The sequence below is a fragment of the Rhinatrema bivittatum genome, chromosome 2 (genome assembly GCF_901001135.1).
Source record: "Rhinatrema bivittatum chromosome 2, aRhiBiv1.1, whole genome shotgun sequence".
Lineage (NCBI taxonomy): Eukaryota > Metazoa > Chordata > Amphibia > Gymnophiona > Rhinatrematidae > Rhinatrema > Rhinatrema bivittatum.
The window spans coordinates 646,108,460-646,129,233 of record NC_042616.1 but is presented as its reverse complement, the minus strand read 5'-3'; the positions used below and the strand labels follow the sequence as shown (position 1 = coordinate 646,129,233).

The window sequence follows — 20,774 nt, the reverse complement described above, 5'->3', positions numbered from 1 at the left end:
AAAGAGCAGACATCAAATAATATTCAATAATTAAAACTAATAAGGATAGAAAAAATCCCCGGTTCTCCATACCTGGGAACTTTTAACTCCAGTCACCTTGAGATGGTCATGAATTAGTTGTTCTCTAGCACAGTGATTCTCAACCTTTTTTCTGTCGGGACACACCTGACAACTATACTAATAAGCAGAATAAATGTTTCACAACAACTATGAACAGAATAATATCCAACAATTAAAAACTCATAAAAGTTATTTAAAATTCTCCAAACACCAATAAAATATTTCAAAACAGCAGACACATCACATAATATTCAGTAATTAAAATGGCAGTCAATCAAGAAAAATAAACTTAAAAAGCCACTTTTACTAACCTCCTCCAGCAGCTCTCCTACTCCTCTTCCATGCAGGCCAGTAGCACACACTAGAAGCAGTAGTGGCTGAAGCTCTGTACTCATGGTCCTCTTCCTTAGAGCACACGACCAATCTCTCTGTCTCTCACACACACATACCAGTTACACCCCCATGACCAGTTTCTGTCTTTCACATATCAATCATCTCCCGACCAGTCTTTCTCTTACATACACACCAGTCACCTTCCCGATCAGTCTCTCTCTCTCATGCACACACACACACACACACACACACACACACACAGGCTTCCCACTTCCATGTTCTATCTTACATATACAGGCTTCTCACTGCCATGCTGTGTCTCACACACACCCAAGTTTCTTACTCCTGTGCTAGCTCTCGCCACATGCACAGACTTCTCATTCCCAAAATCATTTTCTTTTTCTCTCACGCACACATATCAGTCACCCTCACATACCAGTTTCTGTCTCTCACACACCAATCATCTCATGACCAGTCTTTCTCTTACATACACACACACACACATCAGTCACCTTCCCAATCAGTCTCTCTCTCTCATGCACACACACAGGCTTCCCACTCCCATGTTCTATCTTACATATACAGGCTTCTCACTCCCATGCTGTGTCTCACACACACCCAGGTTTCTTACTCCTATGCTAGCTCTCGCCACATGCACAGGCTTCTCATACCCATAATCACTTTCTTTCTCACACACACACACTCCAGTCATCTCCCTGACCAGTCACTTCCATTGTCTCTCCTATACACACATCACGTCTCTGACCAGTTTCTCTCAATCACACACATGCTCTCTCTCGCACACTTTACATAGATGATCTCACACAAATGCTCTCACTTTCATACAGGCTCTCAGTCACAGTTACACATGCACACTCTCAATCACACATACATTCTCTCACTTACAGACAGCCTGGCTGGCTTTTTCTCTCTCTCATTTCCTGCCCCCCCCCCCCGCCCCGAGCACAAAAGGTAGCTGCAGCAGCCTCTTCCTCTAGTGTTGTTATTTGTGATAATTGTGGGTGGATCCTTGGGCCAGTGGCAGATGACCACGCCCCTGGGGAAAGATCCTGAGAGGGGCCACCAGTCAGGCTCAGAGTTGGGAGACAGACACACACTAGATCTTTTAGTAAACTGTATAGTGAACCACCAGAGGTGGCAGTAGTGAGCTGGAAGAGCCCGGCTGGGCTGTAGTCCCTCAGGCACTGGAACAGCGATCCCAGGATGGCTGAGCAGTAGAGAAACTGAATATAGTGAGTAGGCAGAGTATGCAGAGTTCAGGAACAGAACCTTGATGGTAACACTCACACCATAGTCCAGGGGTCAGGAACCTTTTTGGCTGAGAGAGCCATAAACGCCACATATTTTAAAATGTAATTCCATGAGAGCCATACAATATGTTTAAAACTAAATACAAGTAAATGTGTGCATTTTATGTAAGATCACACTTTTAAAGTACAATAAGTCTCTGAAAATATTACACCAGGCCTTAAGACACCAATACATCTCCTATTAGGAAAACGGACCAAGTCAGGCTGCTATAGAGTCCTACACAGAAACTACACGCCAGCAGAAAACCTCACCTGAATCACGTGCTGTCCCTCACCTAACATAGAATAAAGAGACCAAAACGCATAACAAGAAGCATGCAGACAAAAACTGAATTGGAAACTGCAACAAGCCAGAGTCTCTGTATGCAGTGTAACAAAGGAAAAAAGAAACATCACACATCCTTATAAAACAAATCAAGAAATATAAAATCATCAGCAGTAAAACTGTACTAACAAAAAGAACATATTTCGAAACAGCTGATGAGTGGAATATCCAATAATTAAAAACTCATATAAAACATTTCCAGATACCAACAAAATATTTCAAAATAGCAGACACAAAGATCCAGTAATGAAAAATAATAAGGATACAAAAATTTTTTTGCTCTGCATACCTGGGAACGTTTGATATCCAGGTGTCCTGAGATTGTTCTGAATTAGCAGGAGGTGGGGTGGTTTGCTTGGAACTTTCTCCTCTCTCAGTCACATACCAGCGCGCTCTCTCACACTGGCTCTCAATGACACACCTATACACACATGCTCTCAGTCACTCACATATACAAATGTTTTTTCTCTCTCACTTATATAGGCTCTTAATTACACATTTACACACATGCTGTCTATCTTTTCACGCTTACACACACACAGGCTTTCAATCACATAAATACATGCTGTCTTTTTCTCTCACACACAGACTCTCATTCACATGCTTACAAACATGTCCTCTCTTTCTCTCATTTACACACAGGCTCTCAATCACATACTCACATGCTCCCTCACCTAAATCAGCTCTCAATCACACACAGACACACATGGTCTCTCTCTCTCATTTAAACACAGGCTCTCAATCACATACTCACATGCTCCATCACCTAAACCAGCTGTCAATCAGACACAGACACACATGATCTCTCTCTTACTTATACACACAGGCTCTTAATCATACATACACATGATCTCTCTCACACACAAAGGATCTCAATCATACACACATACTCTTTCAAACAAACAGGTTTTCAATTACAAACTTACACATACAGGTTCCCAATGGTAAACTTACATTCATGCTCTCTCTCTCACAGGCAGGATCTCAATCACAGACATACTCTCTTTCACATATACAGGCTCTCAATCATTCACATACATGCAATCTCTCACTCACACACACAGGATCTCAAACACACATGCTTGCTCGCTCATTCACTCTCTCTCTCCCCCCCCCCGGGAACTCGCGGCAGCAGCAGCCTCCTCCCAACGCTAACCTCCTTCATTTTCAGCCCTCGCGGAGGCGAAGGCGGAGTCCCATCGGCCGCGGTTGAAGATTTTCATTTTCCTCCGAGCCGCGCTGCAGTCTTCTTCCCGCGCAGGCACCCGATGACTCCAGCGCTGGCACCCGGCTGACACCCGATGACTCCCGCGCAGGCACCCGGATGACTCCAGTCGGCGTGCTCTCTTCTCCTCCCCCCCCGCGGCCCGGAAGAGGAAGTGGTGAGCATCGGGTGCCTGCGCGGAAGAAGAGACCACGCTAGTGTGGTCTCTTCTTCCCGCGCAGGCACCCGATGCTCTCCACTTCCTCTTCCGGGCCGCGGGGGGGGGGGAGGAGAAGAGAGCACGCCGGTGCCGCTGACTCCAGCTGTCCTGCCGCGTTCCGCCCGGGCTGACAGCATTTTAAGCCCGGGCGGCGGAGGACCGGGGAGCAGCTGGGTCAGCGGGGAACCGCGAAGTATGGCGACACGTGTCTGCGAGCCAGATGCAGCCCTCAAAAGAGCCATATCTGGCTCGCGAGCCATGGGTTCCCGACCCCTGCCATAGTCTCTTGAAGTAGCCCAGAGGCTGGAATGAAGTAGGCTCTCAAGGAGCAAGTACCTGGTTCCAGGGAAAGCTCTGAGAGAGAGATGGTACCTCACTGGTGTTGTAGGCAGCGGTGACTTCCTGGCAGAAGTAGTATTCGGTAGCAGGTCCGGGAATGTGGGCCCTCGAGGAGCGAGTACCGGTTCCAGACTGCGACCTGAAAAGCAAGAGAGAGAGCGAGACCCCCGAGGAGCGGGTACCCCTGGTAAAGTCCAAGGAGGCAGAGTAGTAAGGTATGCAGAGAGCAAATCCCATCTGCAGCGATACCTGATGGAGTCCTTCAATTTGATATCTTTTAAAGAAATCACAGAGTTGTTAAAAACATAGCCAAGCCTAGCAACTCTTATCTTGATCCCTGTCCTTAATATTGACTAAAAAAGGGGCAGCTACTTTGGTCAAACCACTTTGCTGTATCATCAACTCATTGTTAAACCTGGTGCATTCTCTGAAAATTTAAAGGATACTGTAATGTGCCCTCTCGTAAAGAGAAAACAAATTTGAATCCTTTGGTTAGATAGTTATCAGCCCATTTTACATCTTTCTTTCTTAAGCAAGTTAGTTGAATGAGCTGTTGTGGCCCAGTTGTTTACTATTCTAGAAGAACTAGACCATGTATTTCTGGATATACAGTCAGTCTGGTTTCTGCAATGGATTCTCACTGGTAGTCCTATTAAATTTATTAGCTACCTTTGATGACAATCTTTAACATCTGAGGGCTCTTGGGATCAGGGGCATTATACTGACCTGGTTTTCCTCATTCATTTCTATCCAGGTCCAGGTGGAGAATGCCCTTTCTCCTGCCTGGGAATTAAAATATATTGTTTTACAGGGGTCTAGTCTTTCCCCTGTATTATTTAAGATCTATGTACAGCCCCTAGAGGTTTTAGCTTAACATTTCTTTCATATACCAATGCTGAATTGAGAACTAGGTTCTTTATATACTTATTTAGTTGATAACTCCAAACAGGCATTCAATTAGCTATTACATGATTTAGAACTAACAAAATAAATTCTCATAAAATGGAGATACCTTGGATTAAAAGACGTACAGTTCTTTTTGCTGCATCACGTTTAATTCTGAATGGAACTGCGTTGCCTCTGTAAACAAAAGCACAAATCTTAAACTCTGAACTGAATTTTTAGAGTTAGATCTCTAATTCAATCAGAGTTTACTTTACCTGACTACATGTGATGTGCAACTAGCATCCCTATTTTTCCAGTGATAACTTGGTAACTGTAATTCATGAGATTATTATGTTGGTTTGACTTTATCCCAACTTCATTAGGTTACATTTTTAGTTCAGAATACTGCAGCCCTTATCGCACTAAATCATAGATTTCATGATCACATTTCAACAACTCTGTGGATTCTTTTTTTTACATTGACTGTTCATTTCATATTCAGTTCGATTCAATTCAAGATACTGTCATTAGTCTTAGGGAGGGTAACTTTCAAGCAGCCCATCTAGGGCTAAAATCTGTAGGCATAAAGTACCCAAATTTTCAAAATGGATTTGTGCGATTCAGTCTGTTTTGAAAATTCACAGGTTGACCTGCTATGCACATGGACATACATGCACAAAGTTACTCCTGCCCCTGAGCAGGTATAACATTGTGTTTATAGATCTAAAAATTGAACGTATGCCAGTAAATCCTTTCCCCATACCAGCTCCACCCCCTGGAATGTTTCTTGTGGTCCGCACAAAAGTATGCATGAAATCAGGTTTTGCATGTACTTTTTTGCGTGTAGGATCCTGGTTGATTTTCAAAAGGCCATTTATATACATAAAACAGTGCTTCCCACCCCTTCCCCTAACCTTCCCCCCCCCCCCCCAGCCCTACTCTAACCCCCCTCCAACCTTTGTCTTACCTTTTGCGCCTGCCTCTGGGCAGGTGCAAGTTGCGTGCGCTGGTTGACTGCCGGCACGCGATCCCCAGCACAGTGGCAAATATGGCCGCTGTGCTGGGAGCCTGACCCCGCCCCTCTCCTGCCTCTGGACCGCCCCTCCCTGCCTACGCCCTGCACCTGGACCACCCCTTTTTGCAAGCCCCAGGACTTACACATGACCTGGGGCTTTTTAAAATAGGCTCGGCGTGCGTAACTCCCCCTACGCACGTAGGCCTTTGAAACTCTGCCCCTATGTGCATAAATCCTTATGAAAGTCAACCCCTAAATGTTTATGGAACCAAGGTCCTTATTACATTACAGATTGTTGGCTATAATATAACCCCAAATGTAGCCTCCATTCTTCTCAAGAAGTGCTGTTTATGGTTCCAACATTAAAGTTGGCAAGACTGGCTGAAACATAGAAGAAGATTTTTTCTTGCTTAGGGCCTGTTATCTAGAATTCCTTGCACATTGATATCCATGTTATTAGGAGATAATTTCCAGGGATGGCTTGCATAAAATGAGCATATGTGTGCATTAGGGATGTGCATTAGTTTAAAACAAAATTACAAAATGCGACAAATAAGACTAATTCATTTCATTCAGGAGCCCTCAACCAAATCGTGGACCCCGCAAATAAAACAAACCGTATTCACTTGTTTTGTTTGCAACAAATGCATCGGACCTAGGTCTAGGCCAGGGCTTGGCTCAGACCCAGGCTCAATGCTGCAACCCAACCTGGAGGCTGGGTCCCAATGCCGAGGCCTTGGCCCGGACCCAGGCCCAATGACGTGACCCGACCAGGCTTAGTAATAGACTGAAGCCTCGGTCTTGCATAGGCCGAGGCCGTGGCAGCCTACGCAAGTCCGAGGCTTTGGCCTAGTCCAAGCTGGCGGATCCCCACTAGACAGGGTAAATGGGGGCCGGGGGGATTCTAGCCCCAGCATTTTTCCAGGAGTGTGGGAGGGAGGGCTCATTTTAGTTTTTTGGTTGTTTTTGGTTTTTTAATTGCTTGATTCATTTTTTTCACACAAATGAAACAAATCAAGCAATCTAAAAACTGAAATTTGTTGGAAAAAAACCCTCCTGAAAATGAACCGAAAAATGAAAATGATTTTTTTTTCCCTGCACATCCCTAGTGTGCATAAGTAGCAAATACATGTAAATATATATCCTATTTTGTAAAACTCAGAAATAGATGTGTATTTGCAGTGGCATGCATAAATATTAACAGGGAAAAAAGCGGCGAGTTAAGGGCATTCTGGAGTGGGATTTAGTAATATATAGTCACTTGCCATTTTGTAAGTGATATACCCCCATATATTACCAAACTTGTCCCTACACTTTTATACCTGCTAACTGACTTGCACAATTGAAATTTCACTTGCATTTTGCCTGAAGATTTTGGGTGGGAAATCTGGGTGAACTGGTGGGTGTTTGGGGTAAAGAGCTGGTGAACTGACAGAGGTGTTGGCGAACTGTGACCCCAAGTAGACACTCAAGTATTTTCAGAAGTACAGAATCCAAATACTTTATAAAATGCTTGCCTCCATACAACAAAGATTAAATCAGCTGAAATTAACTCTAAACACAACCCCCCACCCTCATGAAATTCCAGAATAATCACACCGCTAATCCTACACCTAGGAAATGTGAACATTGCTCCCTCAGATCAGGTATGAGACCTAGGAATTCAGATTGATGAAAATTTGTAAATGAAAAAAACATATAAGCAAACTAATTAAAACAGGGTACTCCAAGCTTCGAATATTACATTGACTGGAGACATACACACCCAAATTCAAAAAAAACTGAAAACCTGGCTCTTCCAGCAAGCCTACCCCATGTTACCCCCCCACTACATAAATTTCCTCTGTAATTTCCATTGATCTATGACTAAGAATGCCTTATGTCCGCTGATTTTTGTACTTGCCTTTTATGTTTATAGTTATGTTTATAGTTTGTGGTATCTATTTATTGATTTATTGATATTGCTTTGCCTAGCCAGTATTACCCACTCTCCCTGTTTAGTGTATTTATTCGGTTATATGTAAGGGCTCTGCCCAAAAGTTAATTGTATTTTTCTGTTATATGTAAGGGCTCCGCCCAAAAGTTCTTGTTTTTTGTGAACCGATGAGATGTGCGAACGGATATCGGTATAGAAGAGACTTTAAATAAATAAATAAAGAAATAAATACTAACAATACAGGTGTTCCACGCCCTGCTCGAGGGCCTGCTCAACTTCATGGTTCCACAGCGGGTCCCGGGATGACCTCCCTCATGGTAGTTGCCAGTTCTGCTAAGCCCCGGCGTCCCGCGGCAGTGGTCGCCGGGCCTTCCACTGTGTGTCGGGCCTCACGCAGTGGTTCTGCGTCCTCGGCCATGTTGGCCATGTCTATACACGCTCACGTGTGCGACACTGCCCAGACTCATGTAGGACCTAGGGCGGGTCCTAGCTCTGCAGCACGCCCTGATTGATCCCCCGATATAAGGAAGTTCCTGTCTCTGCTTCCTTGCCTTGGTAATCGGGTCGGTTTGTTCTGAGATTGCCTCTGCACTTGTACTTGTTCCTGCTTGTTCCTAGACTCATTCTAGGATCCTTCTGTTCCAGTTCTGTTCCTGACTCATTCCTGCATTCTAGTTCCTGTATCCTGCTTGTTCCTGTGTTCGTCTGTCTACCCAGGTAGTACCCTCGGACTGTCTTTCTGATACTGACCTCAACCTGTTCCTGACCTGCCTGCCTGCCTTCTGCCTGCCTCAAGACCTCAGCCTGCCTTTGACCTCATCTGACCTTCGGAACCTGACCTCTGCTTTGCTGACCACTCCTTGGACTGACCTCTGGACATTGACCTTTGCCTGCCTGACCTCATCTCCAGATTCTGGCTCTGTTCCTTCCCTTGTCATCACCAACACTGTTCTGATTCTCCCTTTTCCAACCAGCAGCCACCTTTGAACCCAATCGCGCTCCCCCTGTCTCTGTGGGCACGCCGGACTTTCACTCTCTTAGGAGACCCTGCGAGGCCCACCTAAGTCCAAGCGGCCCGGGTCCCTACGGGCTCCTCCCGGGGGGACCTCGGGCTTCCAGTGGTGAAGCTCTTCCTAGCATCTGTCTCCTCCAGTGCTCTGCCCCTGGGGGCAGCTGTCTCCTATTCCCTTTCAGGAGGCTTTTCATCTCTGCCCCAGGACAAGGGTCCACCCCCAGTGCAACAACAGGACTTCCGCACGGTGCTACAATCACTAATATTTTCCAACATAGATTACTGCAATTCCCTGTTACTAGGCCTACCCTCTGGATTAATAAAACATTTACAATTACTACAAAATGCCTCAGCCAGACTGCTACTAGGGACAAGAAAATTTGACCATATCACTCCCCTCGCTGATAGCACTGCACTGGCTTCCTGTACAATACAGAATGCACTATAAAGTACTTACTCTAATTTTTAGTATCATCAACAATATTAACCCATGCCTATTAGGAGTGACTCTTCAACCCTACACACAGCAGAGAGCCCTAAGATCGCAAGACAAAGGACTTTTAAAAATGCCTACAACACGGAGCACACACAACGCAAATAAGAGACCACAGGTTTTCCATACTGGGCCCTAAGTTATGGAACTCTCTCCCAGAGTCACTACATCTGATAACAGATAGAAAGAGTTTCAAAAGGGAACTGAAAACATGGCTCTTTAGAAAAGACTATATTCTAACATAAAAGCCAACAAACTGACAATCACTATCAGAACTCTAAACAGTATAAGTAAATTGAGTAAAAAGAATCAAACGATATTAAGTGTAAGCATGGCACATAGGACAATGAAATGAAATAGCTCCTTAATTAATGCATACGTGATAATGTTGTGTTCACCCAGAATTAGAATTTATAATTATAAGAAACTAGATAATGCACAAAACTAGATAATATATGACTATGACCTTGACTATATATAAACTGTATTAAACCCAGAGCATGAAAGCTGAGTTAAAGTGGGAAATTTTACCCTGAAACTGAATGATAACTTGTAAACCATTGTGATCTTATTTTGGAATGATGGTATATAAAACACCTAAATAAATAAATAGTTAAATAAATAAATATATAATTCTGGGTTATTACATGCACATTGTTATAATAGATGTAAAATGTATGGGATGAATTTTCAAAACATTTACATGTGTATAATTAGCATACACATGTTTAAATAGCTTGTACTCATGTAAACATCAAAAGTATGTGCGTATTTTTAGTTCATCTGCACACATTTACATGTGAAAAAAGGGTCAATCTCAGGGTGTCCCGGGGCATGACCAAGAAACATGTGCACAAGTTGCTATGTTATGAGACCTGCATGCGTACATTTGACAAATTATTCACACTATTTTACATCCACTAATTATTTTGCGCAATTGATATGACTCGTCTGTTATTCATTATTAGTTGGGTGAACTGGAGGAGAGCAGAATGAAGAACTAGGAGGGTCTTGTTGACCTGGAGAGGAACTGGGTAAATTGGGAGAGGTTTTGGCAAATTGTTTTTTTGTCTATGTATTCTTAAAATAATACCAACTTCTGCACATAAACAGGGTTTTACGTAAGCAAGTCACAGTTTTTTTCATGTGTAAAGTATACATGCACATGTTTTTAAAATAGGTAGGAAAAGTTTGCGCTTTCAGTGCATTGCAGATATTTGCGAATAAGGAAACATACAAGTGTATGATGGGGGTAGACATATGTATAAATCATAATCTGTGTGTACCTAATATGTGCAGGTTACAAATGCTGTAGTAGATCTCCACTCAGCCATATATGTGCATACATGGGGCTGCATAGAGCTGTTTGAAAGTCACCCTCCCTGTGCATAAGTTTAGAAAATGGGTAAAGTGTTCCTGCATTACAAATATACCTGTATACTAATATATACATGCATACTTTCGGCCAAAAATATATGGTATATTATAAACTGTGCAGCTCTTGCCAAACAGTTTATAAAATACTAGTAGAAATCGTCATGTGCTCACTTAAAGGTGAATTTTCAGAACATTCCACACATAAAAATTAGCATATACGTGCATAAGTAACCTCTACTCGTGTAATCCGTATTTTAGAAAAGTCCAAAACATGCATGTATTTTCATTTTTACGCACTCATATATGTACTTAAAAAATGCAGGGTCTAGAGGAATTTCTGGGCAGGGGCAACAGTCATGCACATAAGTTGCTATTTTAAAAGACATGTGCTTACATTTTCCAACTTTCTCGCACATATTTACACTTCTAATTATCTGGCATAAGTGATATGTTACCGTTCAGCAAGGCTCCAGCAGGCTCCCACGGTATGCAGCTCGACGGCATCGCTTGGCTCAGCGTGGCACCACGTGCCTCGCGGCGTGACTCCTCCCCCTCTTTGTCGTCAGCAGCCTGGCTGGAAGTTCACGTGGTAGCACTGGAAAAATACTGTATTTAAAGGGAGCTTTCCAGCAAAGCGTCACCTCGGTTACAGGCTTGCTTGTGCTGAAGCTTCGGTGGTTCCTACCTGCATTCTTGTATGCTATTTGTCTTGACCCAGACTGCTTCTTGGACCTGCCTCGTCTTGCTGCCTGCCTTTGGATCTGTTTGCCTTGGTACTCTTGTCTGCTGCTTGCCCTGACCCGGAGAGATACAGAAGTGATGCTGGAGTGGTTTTGCTGTGCAGCGCATTGTTTAATTTATACATTAGAAATCCAAACATATACTAACGATACAGCGATCAAATTGAGCCCCTGAAGCAGCCCTATTGAAAGAGGGCGAAACTCGGCCAGAGTCGGGCTAGTTTGTACAATCCTTTTCCACTCAATAAAGAAATACAGATCGGACATTTGACTGCCTATTCTGTACTTCCGCCCACACGGCTTTATTAGGCAGCCTTCCTTGTTGCTGTACAGCCTGCCATCGGATCTGTTTGCTCTGGAACTCTTGCCAGCTGCCTGCCCTGACCGGACTGCCTCTCAGACAACCCTGATTATCTCACAGAATAAGGTAAGGTGGTTCTCTACTAGAGATGTGAATCGGAACCTGAATTGGTTCGGATTCCGGTTCGGATTCATATGTGGGTTTTTTTTTCATTGGGCCCGATCGCGGTTTTGTTTATCGGCTGCGCCCGAGCCGATAAACAAAAAACTAATCCCTTTGCTTCCCCCACCCTCCCGACCCCCCAAAAAACATTTTACAGGTACCTGGTGGTCCAGTGGGGGTCCCGGGAGCGATCTCCCGCTCTCAGGCCGTCGGCTGCCACTAATCAAAATGGTGCCTTTGCCCCTACCATGTGACAGGGTATCCGTGCCATTGGCCAGCCCCTGTCACATGGAGGGAGCACTGGATGGCCGGCACCATCTTTAAAAATGCCCCGATCGGATTGTGTCTCGGACAACCCTGATCATCTCACAGAATACGGTAAGGCTGTTCTCTACATTGGTTCCACTATCAAATCTGTAACATGATAAACATGTTTATTGTGTACTACTCACTGGGTGGGAGATCTGGGGGAACTGGGGGAAGTTCAGGCTGAAAAACCAGGAGGGTATCAATGACCTGGAGAAGGACTGGGCAAACTGGTGGGCTATTTGGTTAAAATGGTAATTTCACTCACTCGCATTTATTTTAAAATACATAGATTTACAGATATAAATTCTGACTTACATGAGTAAATCCTAATTTATTTTTGTACATAAAATATATATATATGCATATTTTTAAAATTGGTGGGTAAATTATGCGTGTTAAATGCATAGAAATACATGGTTTCATTGCATTGCAAGTATTTGCATGTGGACCTACAAATATGTGTATGTTGTGGGTTAAAAGTACACAACTAAGAAAAATGACCCCCCAAAATCCTGTCCTCAAAGATAATATCTCCAATCAAAGAAAAGAACAGTGGAAACAAATGTAATAGTGGCAAAAAGCTTAGAAACTTAAAGACATGTAAGGGTGTCAGCAATCCGGGAACAAGTGCAAGACACCTTTAAGGTGGTAATCCGGACGTCTCAATCATTCACCCATATGTAATACAAAAAGCAATTTAAACAGTATTCAAATCCTGATAATTTTTAAAGTATTTTTTTATGAACATAAAATGAACCTATAGGTACAATGCTCAGAGAAATAAGCGTGATAGAAGAGATACAAAAACCCCAATGTCAGCAGATGATTTGAATGTCCTGCATCAGGGGGATTTATCTGAAAGCTTGAGACTCCTCTTCATAGTTGAACGCTCTGTCTGGATTTCCCGATCTCCAATCAAATCAAGAATGATGACAAACCAACTCGACCAGAGCTTGGCCTTTAAAGATAGATGTACTTCTGGTCTTGACGTATGATACGCCTATTGTCATAATCTAGGAGAAAAGAAACTTTATTGACACATATTTAGTTTTGTATCCAAAGAATCCAGTTAAATTGCAAATGCAAACATCTGCAGATGTACCAAACAGATTCAAAGAAAGGTGGCAAAATAGTGGTTTTGGATCGCCAGATGAACCTCACCGAGGTACACTGACAGCTATTTGACAGTACTTATTACCATCTATTATTGGGAGACCTGACTCAGGCCTTACAGCTAATTATTGAAACAGAAGTGGAAGAAGGTCTTACAGCTGGGTTCCTCACTAAGGCCTGGATTTTCTAAGGTCACAGACCTTAGAAAATCTGGTGGTAACGGGGGGCGGGGGGGGGGCGAAGTGGGGAGGCAGGCCTACGAAAGCCAGCACCCATCGCACCACTGTTGTGTGCTGGGTGCCGGCTTTCATACCGAATAACTACACCATAAAAGGTGTAGTTATTCAGTGCCAAACCATGTGACAGGGGCCAGCCAATGGCACGGATACCCTGTCACATGGTAAGGGCAAAGGGCCATCGGTGCCATTTTTATTAGCGCAGCCGACGGCCCGAGAGCGGGAGATCGCTCCCAGCGCCCCCACTGGACCACCAGGTAATTTTAAAACATTTTTGGAGGGTTCGGGAGGGTGGGAGAGGGTAAGGGGTCAGTTTTAAAGGGTCTGGGTGGGTTTTTTTTTATCGGGCCTTACCTTTCGCCGCCAGCAATGTCTCCACAGAGTTGGCCCCAGTGCCGCCCCCGACTCCTCCTCTTCCGGGGCCAACTCCACTCCCATTTAGTGATTGCACGTGAAAAGAGACTTTTCACGTGCAAAAAGTCCCTTTTTGCGTGCAATCTCTTTTAAAAATGACCCCTAAGAGGGAAGCCACTTTTTTATTATCCAGTCACCCGCTTGTTCCAGTTTTCTATTTACTACCCAAGATTCATAAATGATTGTACAATCCTCCAGGAAGACCAATTGTTTCTAGCCAAGATTCCCTGTTAGAAACACTTTCCCAGTTTGTGGATACATTTCTTGTCCCAGTGGTTCCACTGATTCCATCCTTTCTTAGAGATTCTCAATTTTTGATTAATCAGCTGAATGATTTCACTTGTACCACTATTACCTACCTTTTTACACTTGATGTAGAGGCATTATATTCTAACATCCTCAAAATCAGGCTTTGAAGATCATTGAACAGGCCTTGCACATGAGGGAATGTCCCCATCATATCCATACTCAGTTTCTATGCAAGTTAACAAAAATTGTGCTCACACAGAACTAGAGATGTGAATCAGAACCGGAATCGGTTCAGTTCCGGTTCCGATTCAATTCTTATAATTTTTATCGTCCGGCCCGATTGGTTTTTTGTTTATCGGCTGTGCCCAATCCGATAAACAAAAAACTCACCCTGACCCTTTACAACTGACCCCTTAGCCTCCCCCACCCTCCCGATCCCCCCTCCCAAAAACGTTTTAAAATTACCTGGTGGTCCAGTGGGGGTGCGGGGAGCAATCTCCCGCTCTCAGGCCGTCGGATGCGCTAATAAAAATGTTTTTTTTTTTATTGGACCATCGACGCCATTTTTATTAGTGGCAGCCGACAGCCCAAGAGTGGGCGATCGGTCACGGGGCTTCCACTGGACCACCAGGTGATTTTAAAATGTTTTTGGGGTTTGGGAGGGTGGGGGAAGGTAAGGGATTAGTTTTAAACTGTTGGGGTGGGTTTAGGGGTTGTTTTGGTGTGCCGGTTTTCCCGCCCGCCCCCCAAATAACTCCCGTTAGTGGACACAAACCTGATTAATGATTTTTCACGATAAATCGGGGGAATTTCTATTGTATCACACTCTTTAACGATTTTTGACGATTTAAAAAATATCGGACGAAATTTTAAATTGTCAAAAAACGATTCACATCCCTACACAGAACTATTTTGCATTTGATGGTCACTTTTATTAAGAAATATGTGGTACAGCCATGGGGGCTACTATGGCTCCAGATGTGACCAATTTGTTTATGACAGATTTTGAGACCACTTGGATTATAGATGGCCCCTTCATGTAAACAATGAATATAAATGTATTTTTATGGAGATGATATATAGATGATATTTTCTTTTTCTGGGGAGGCTGACACATCTGAATTCATTTATCAAATGGATTAATAATCCATTAATTTACCGCTACTATCCACGAGTCTAAAATATTTTTGGACATGACTATTCTTAAAACTTCATGTGAATTTCAGACCACCTTATATAGGAAACTGACACATACGAATTCCTATTTACATTTCACAAGTGCACATCCATCAAGCTGAAGAAGAATTTACCTGTTGGACAATTCTTTCAGCCCCGATGCATCTGCACTAGCTTGGAAGACATTAAATCCCAAGCAGCTATATTATTAGCAAGCTTTCCAGCTTGGGGCTACTTGAAGTCCTATATCAGGAGAGCTTACCTATGTGCAAAATTCTCGCATAGAGAATGGTTATTAACTCCACGACAGACTACCCCTTCAGAGTCTTTGGCTTGCGTGCTCCCTTATTTTCTGGGAGTTAGTGCGACTTGCCCAATTATTCGGAAATATTGGCATCTTTTACAATTGTACCCTGCATTTCAAGATCTTCCACGATTTGCATTTACATGTGGTACGAATCTGCGGGACAGATTAGTACACTCTGACTTCCAACGAGAATCCCTGAGACTTGTCATATCTAGACCAGGTCATGCCCCTTGTAGCCACTGCTCTGTTTGTTCAGTATGAATACAGATACTATTGAGTTCACACACTTACTGTGTGATTTACCTCCACCATTCATCTAATTGTTAATCTATGTGTGTAGTATACATCATTAAATGCTCATTCAATACATTTTATGTCAGTAAAACTACCCGCACTATCTATTATGCAGCGGTATGATCGTGCATCGGAGCTACTTGCAAAATAATTTTTTATCCTTGCCTTTAGTACAATATTATTTGGAATTGGGAAACACATTTTATGAATTACGATTTTGTGTATTAGCCCAAATTTCTCAGAATTGGCATGGAGGATTTTTTTTTCCGTCATCTGCTGCAAATGGAACAGAAATAGAAACATAGAAACATAGAAATGACAGCAGAAGAAGACCGAATGGCCCATCCAGTCTGCCCAGCAAGCTTCACACATTTTTTCTCTCATACTTATCTGTTTCTCTTAGCTCTTTGTTCTATTCCCCTTCCACCCCCACCATTAATGTAGAGAGCAGTGATGGAGCTGCATCCAAGTGAAATATCTAGCTTGATTAGTTAGGGGTAGTAGGGGTAGTAACCGCCGCGATAAGCAAGCTACACCCATGCTTATTTGTTTTACCTAGACTATGTTGTACAGCCCTTGTTGGTTGTTTTTTCTTCTCCCCTGCCGTTGAAGCAGGGAGCTATGCTGGATATGCGTGAAGTATCAGTTTTTTTCTCCCCTGTCGTTGAAGCAGAGAGCCATGCTGGATATGCATTGAAAGTGAAGTGAAGTATCAGGCACATTTGGTTTGGGGTAGTAACCGCCGTAACAAGCCAGCTACTCCTCGCTTTGTGATTGCGAATCCTTTTTTTCTTCACCCCTGTCGTTGAAGCTATGCAGGATATGCGTGAAGCATCAGTTTTGTTTTGTTTTTTTCCCCTGCTGTTGAAGCAGAGAGCTATGCTGGAAATGCGTGATGTATCAGTCATTCTCCCATGCCGTTGAAGCAGAGAGCCATGCTGGATATGCATGGAAAGTGAAGTATCAGGCACATTTGGTTTGGGGTAGTAACCGCCGTAACAAGCCAGCTACTCCCCGCTTTGTGAGTGCGAACCCTTTTTCTTCTCCCTTGCCGTTGAAGCAGAGAGCTCTGCTGGATGTGTGAAGTATCAGTTATTCTTCTCCCCTGTCGTTGAAGCAGAGAGCTATGCTGTATATGCATTGAAAGTGAAGTATCAGGCTTATTTGGTTTGGGGTAGTAACCGCCGTAACAAGCCAGCTACTCCCCTCTTTGTGAGTGCAAATCCTTTTTTCCATTTCCTCTTTCTGTTGAAGCTTAGAGCGATGTTGGAGTCACAGTAAGCATGTGTATGTTTATTGAATAAGGGTATTGTGTCCAGGCAGTAGCCATCATTCTGGCGAGTCACCCACTCTTCATTGGCGGCCTCTTGACTTTATGGATCCACAGTGTTTATCCCATGCCCCTTTGAAGTCTTTCACAGTTCTGGTCTTCACCACTTCCTCCGGAAGGGCATTCCAGGCATCTACCACCCTCTCCGTGAAGAAATACTTCCTGACATTGGTTCTGAATCTTCCTCCCTGGAGCCTCAAATCGTGACCCCTGGTTCTGCTGATTTTTTTCCTACGGAAAAGGTTTGTCGGATCCATTGTTTGAATACTTTGATGCCCATGGGACTTTTGCCGCCATTCTTGATTTGATTGGAGATCGGGAAATCCAGACAGAGTGTTTGACTATGGAGAGGAGTCTCAAGCTCTCAGATAAGTCCCCCTGATGCAGGAGATCTGAAAATCCAGCTGACGTCGGGGTTTTTGTACCTCTTCTATCATGCTGATTTCTCTGAGCATTGTACCTATAGGTTCATTTGAATACTGTTTAGAATGCTCTATGTATTACATATGGGTGAATGATTGAAATGTCCGAGCTACCACCTTAAAGGTGTTCTTGCACTTGTTCCTGGTTTGCTGACACCCTTACATGTCTTTAAGTTTTTTACCACTATTACATTTGTTTCCACTGTTCCTTTCTTTGATTGTTGGTTAAAAGTACACATTTCATAATATGTGCATATGTGATGCATGCTTGTTATAAAATCCGATGGTAAAACTACATACTGCCACATACACACGTATATGCCATCCCGTGAAATTGCTTGAAAGTTGGCCTTCCTATAGGCAAAAGGTGTATTGCGGACAGTTTTGAAAGTTGAACTCCCAGAGACTATCTGAAAAAGCATATTAACCATGGTGGTTTGTATGTGCATTTAGCTGATTATGTTTAAGTTTTTTATTTATATTCATTGTTTACATGAGGTTCATATTTATCTTTGCTATTATCTTATATGTTTACATTTTTATTCTGTTTTTTATATTATAATTCAGCTATTTGTTTGTCTTACTATATTATATTTTTTCTGATGAATGTTTTAGCACCCAATCAGAGTCCTTGATGGAAGGGTGATTTGCAAACAATAAATAAATAATTCTTTCTCATAAACATTATTAGTTTACTATCAGGACATTTATCTCTTTATAAACACTAAATGTTCATATTTATTTTACTGTACAGTTTTTAAACATTCTGCCTCCAAAGATGATTCATACTTAAACATAAAGTAGTTTATAATCTAAATCTAACATGAGTATCCCTTAATTGCTATAATAATTTTCTCCTGTTTGTTTATGCTATAGATAGGAAAGGAGCATTCTGGCCTGAAGGCTGTAACTGAAGTTCTCCAGGAGATCCAGTACAAGGTAAGGCTTTGTTTGAAGAAGGCAGAGAGAGAGAGAGGGAGAGAGAGAGTGAGAAACATGCTTTGTATTATTAGAGAATAAGTGAAGCAGACATTGTCAATAAGATAAACAGGAATTAAGAGCTCAGTATCAGAAATGTTTCTGTTGAAAAGATAACATGCCTGGAGGCTCAGTGTAGTTAATGTGAACACAAGAGCTATGAAAGATAACAGATCTATATCCTGCTTTTATTTGGAAATAGCAGTGTCATTGTGCCCCCATATGTCACATTTTGCTTTGATTCATACCAGAAGAGAACTTACAGGAGGCCCACAATAAATCACGGCTGGAATCTGTAAAGGATCATTCAGCCAACAAAGCCATTATCTTTTCACAGGAGATGTATTTGAAAAGTACTTTTTCTGAATAAAGTTGAAGAAACCCCCGCAATATAAAGTTCACTTTCTGTCACTTGTTTGTTTTTGGCTACTGACCATCATTTATCTATAGTTTTGTTTCAGGAAAGGAAAATCTTTCTGTCCTAAACAAGAGACAAGGGAAGAGAGTAATATAGTTTTCCCATTCACTACGACAAGCTGATTTGGCATTAGATATATATGTCTGAGCATTTTTGGAGTTTTAGATTCAGATTACACCTTTTCACTTGAAGTTCAAGGCAAGTTGCAATCAGGTGTAATAAGTATTTCCCTGTCCCCAGAGGACTTACAATCCAAGGGCCCTATTTACTAAGTATTTTTCACCTATGACATAGAATAGGAGAAAACCTTTAGTAAATAGGCCCCTAAGTTTGAACCTGAGGCACTGGAGGGGGAAGTGTCTTGCTCAAGGTGACAAGGAATATCAGTCGGATTTGAACTGTGGTTTCTCTGGTTCTCAACCTGCTGCTGCTCATTAGGTTAGCCATGAGGTGCTTTTTGTTAAGCTTTCCGGCCGCCGCAGCTGGGTTCACTTACCCCCGATGCCAGCTCTCTGGGCTGGCCCCTTCTGCTTCAGTGGCAGTGGGCAGTAGAGATGTGCAGCAGTAAAATTGTTCAGTTCAGGCTTTGTTTTCAGCCTGCCGCAGGAAATTTCGATTTTCCTGCGGTTCAGGTTTTTTTTTTTCGGGGGACCCCAGTTTTTGGGTTAGTGTGCACTAACCTGAAAAACAAAATTTTTCTGAAATTTTAGAAAAATTACATTCATTTTTCGGGTTCTCCAAACAAGGACGAATTAGACCACCAGGGGCTTTTGGCAAGTCTTGGAGGACCCTCCTGACCCCCACAAGACTTGCCAAAAGTCTGGGAGCAAACTCCTGCACTCGGACTGTCGGCTGCCAGTATTCAAAATGGCGCCAATAGCCTTTGCCCTTACTATGTCACAGGGGCTACTGGTGCCATTGGTCAGCCCCTGTCACATGGTAGGAGCACAAGATGGCGCCGGCCATCCAGTGCTCCTACCATGTGACAGGATCCGGCCAATGGTACGGTTACCCTGTCACATGGTAAGGGCAAAGGGCCATCGGCGCCATTTTGATTAGTGGCAGCCGACGGCCCAGGAGCAGGAGGACAGCCCGGAGCGGGAGATCGCTCCTGGGACCCCCACTGGACCACCAGGTACCTGTACAAAGTTTTTGGGGGGGTCGGGAAGGTGGGGGAAGCTAAGGGGTTAGCTTTAAAGGGTTGGGTGGGTTTTTTGTTTATCGGCTGGGGCACAGCCGATAAACAAAACCGCGATCTGGCCCGATGGGAAAAAACCAACATGTGAATTGGAACCGGAATCCGAACCGATTCCGGTTCCGATTCACATCTCTAGCAATTATATCTTTTTTGAGATGTGGCGACCAGAATTGTACACAGTATTCAAGGTGCGGTCTCACCATGGAGCGATACAGAGGCATTATGACATTTTCCGTTTTATTCACCATTCCCTTTCTAATATTTCCCAACATTCTGTTTGCTTTTTTGAATGCCGCAGCACACTGAACTGACGATTTCATTGTGTTATCCACTATGACGCCTAGATCTCTTTCTTGGGTAGTAGCACCTAATATGGAACCTAACATTGTGTAACTATAGCATGGGTTATTTTTCCCTATATGCATCACCTTGCACTTGTCCACATTAAATTTCATCTGCCATTTTGATGCCCAATTTTCCAACCTCACAAGGTCTTCCTGCAATTTATCACAATCTGCTTGTGATTTAACTATGATTGAACAATTTTGTATCATCTGCAAATTTGATTACCTCACTTGTTGTATTTCTTTCCAGATC

General features: G+C 43.1%; 1 protein-coding gene across 1 annotated transcript in view; it reads left to right on the top strand.

Annotated features, from left to right (window-relative positions):
• CA8 (carbonic anhydrase 8) overlaps positions 1–20,774 on the top strand; it is a 246,188-nt gene that overhangs the window by 116,956 nt on the left and 108,458 nt on the right. The window contains exon 5 of the mRNA XM_029591353.1: positions 18,460–18,522. Coding sequence (XP_029447213.1) covers positions 18,460–18,522 — 63 coding nt within the window. The remainder of the gene's footprint in view (positions 1–18,459; positions 18,523–20,774) is intronic.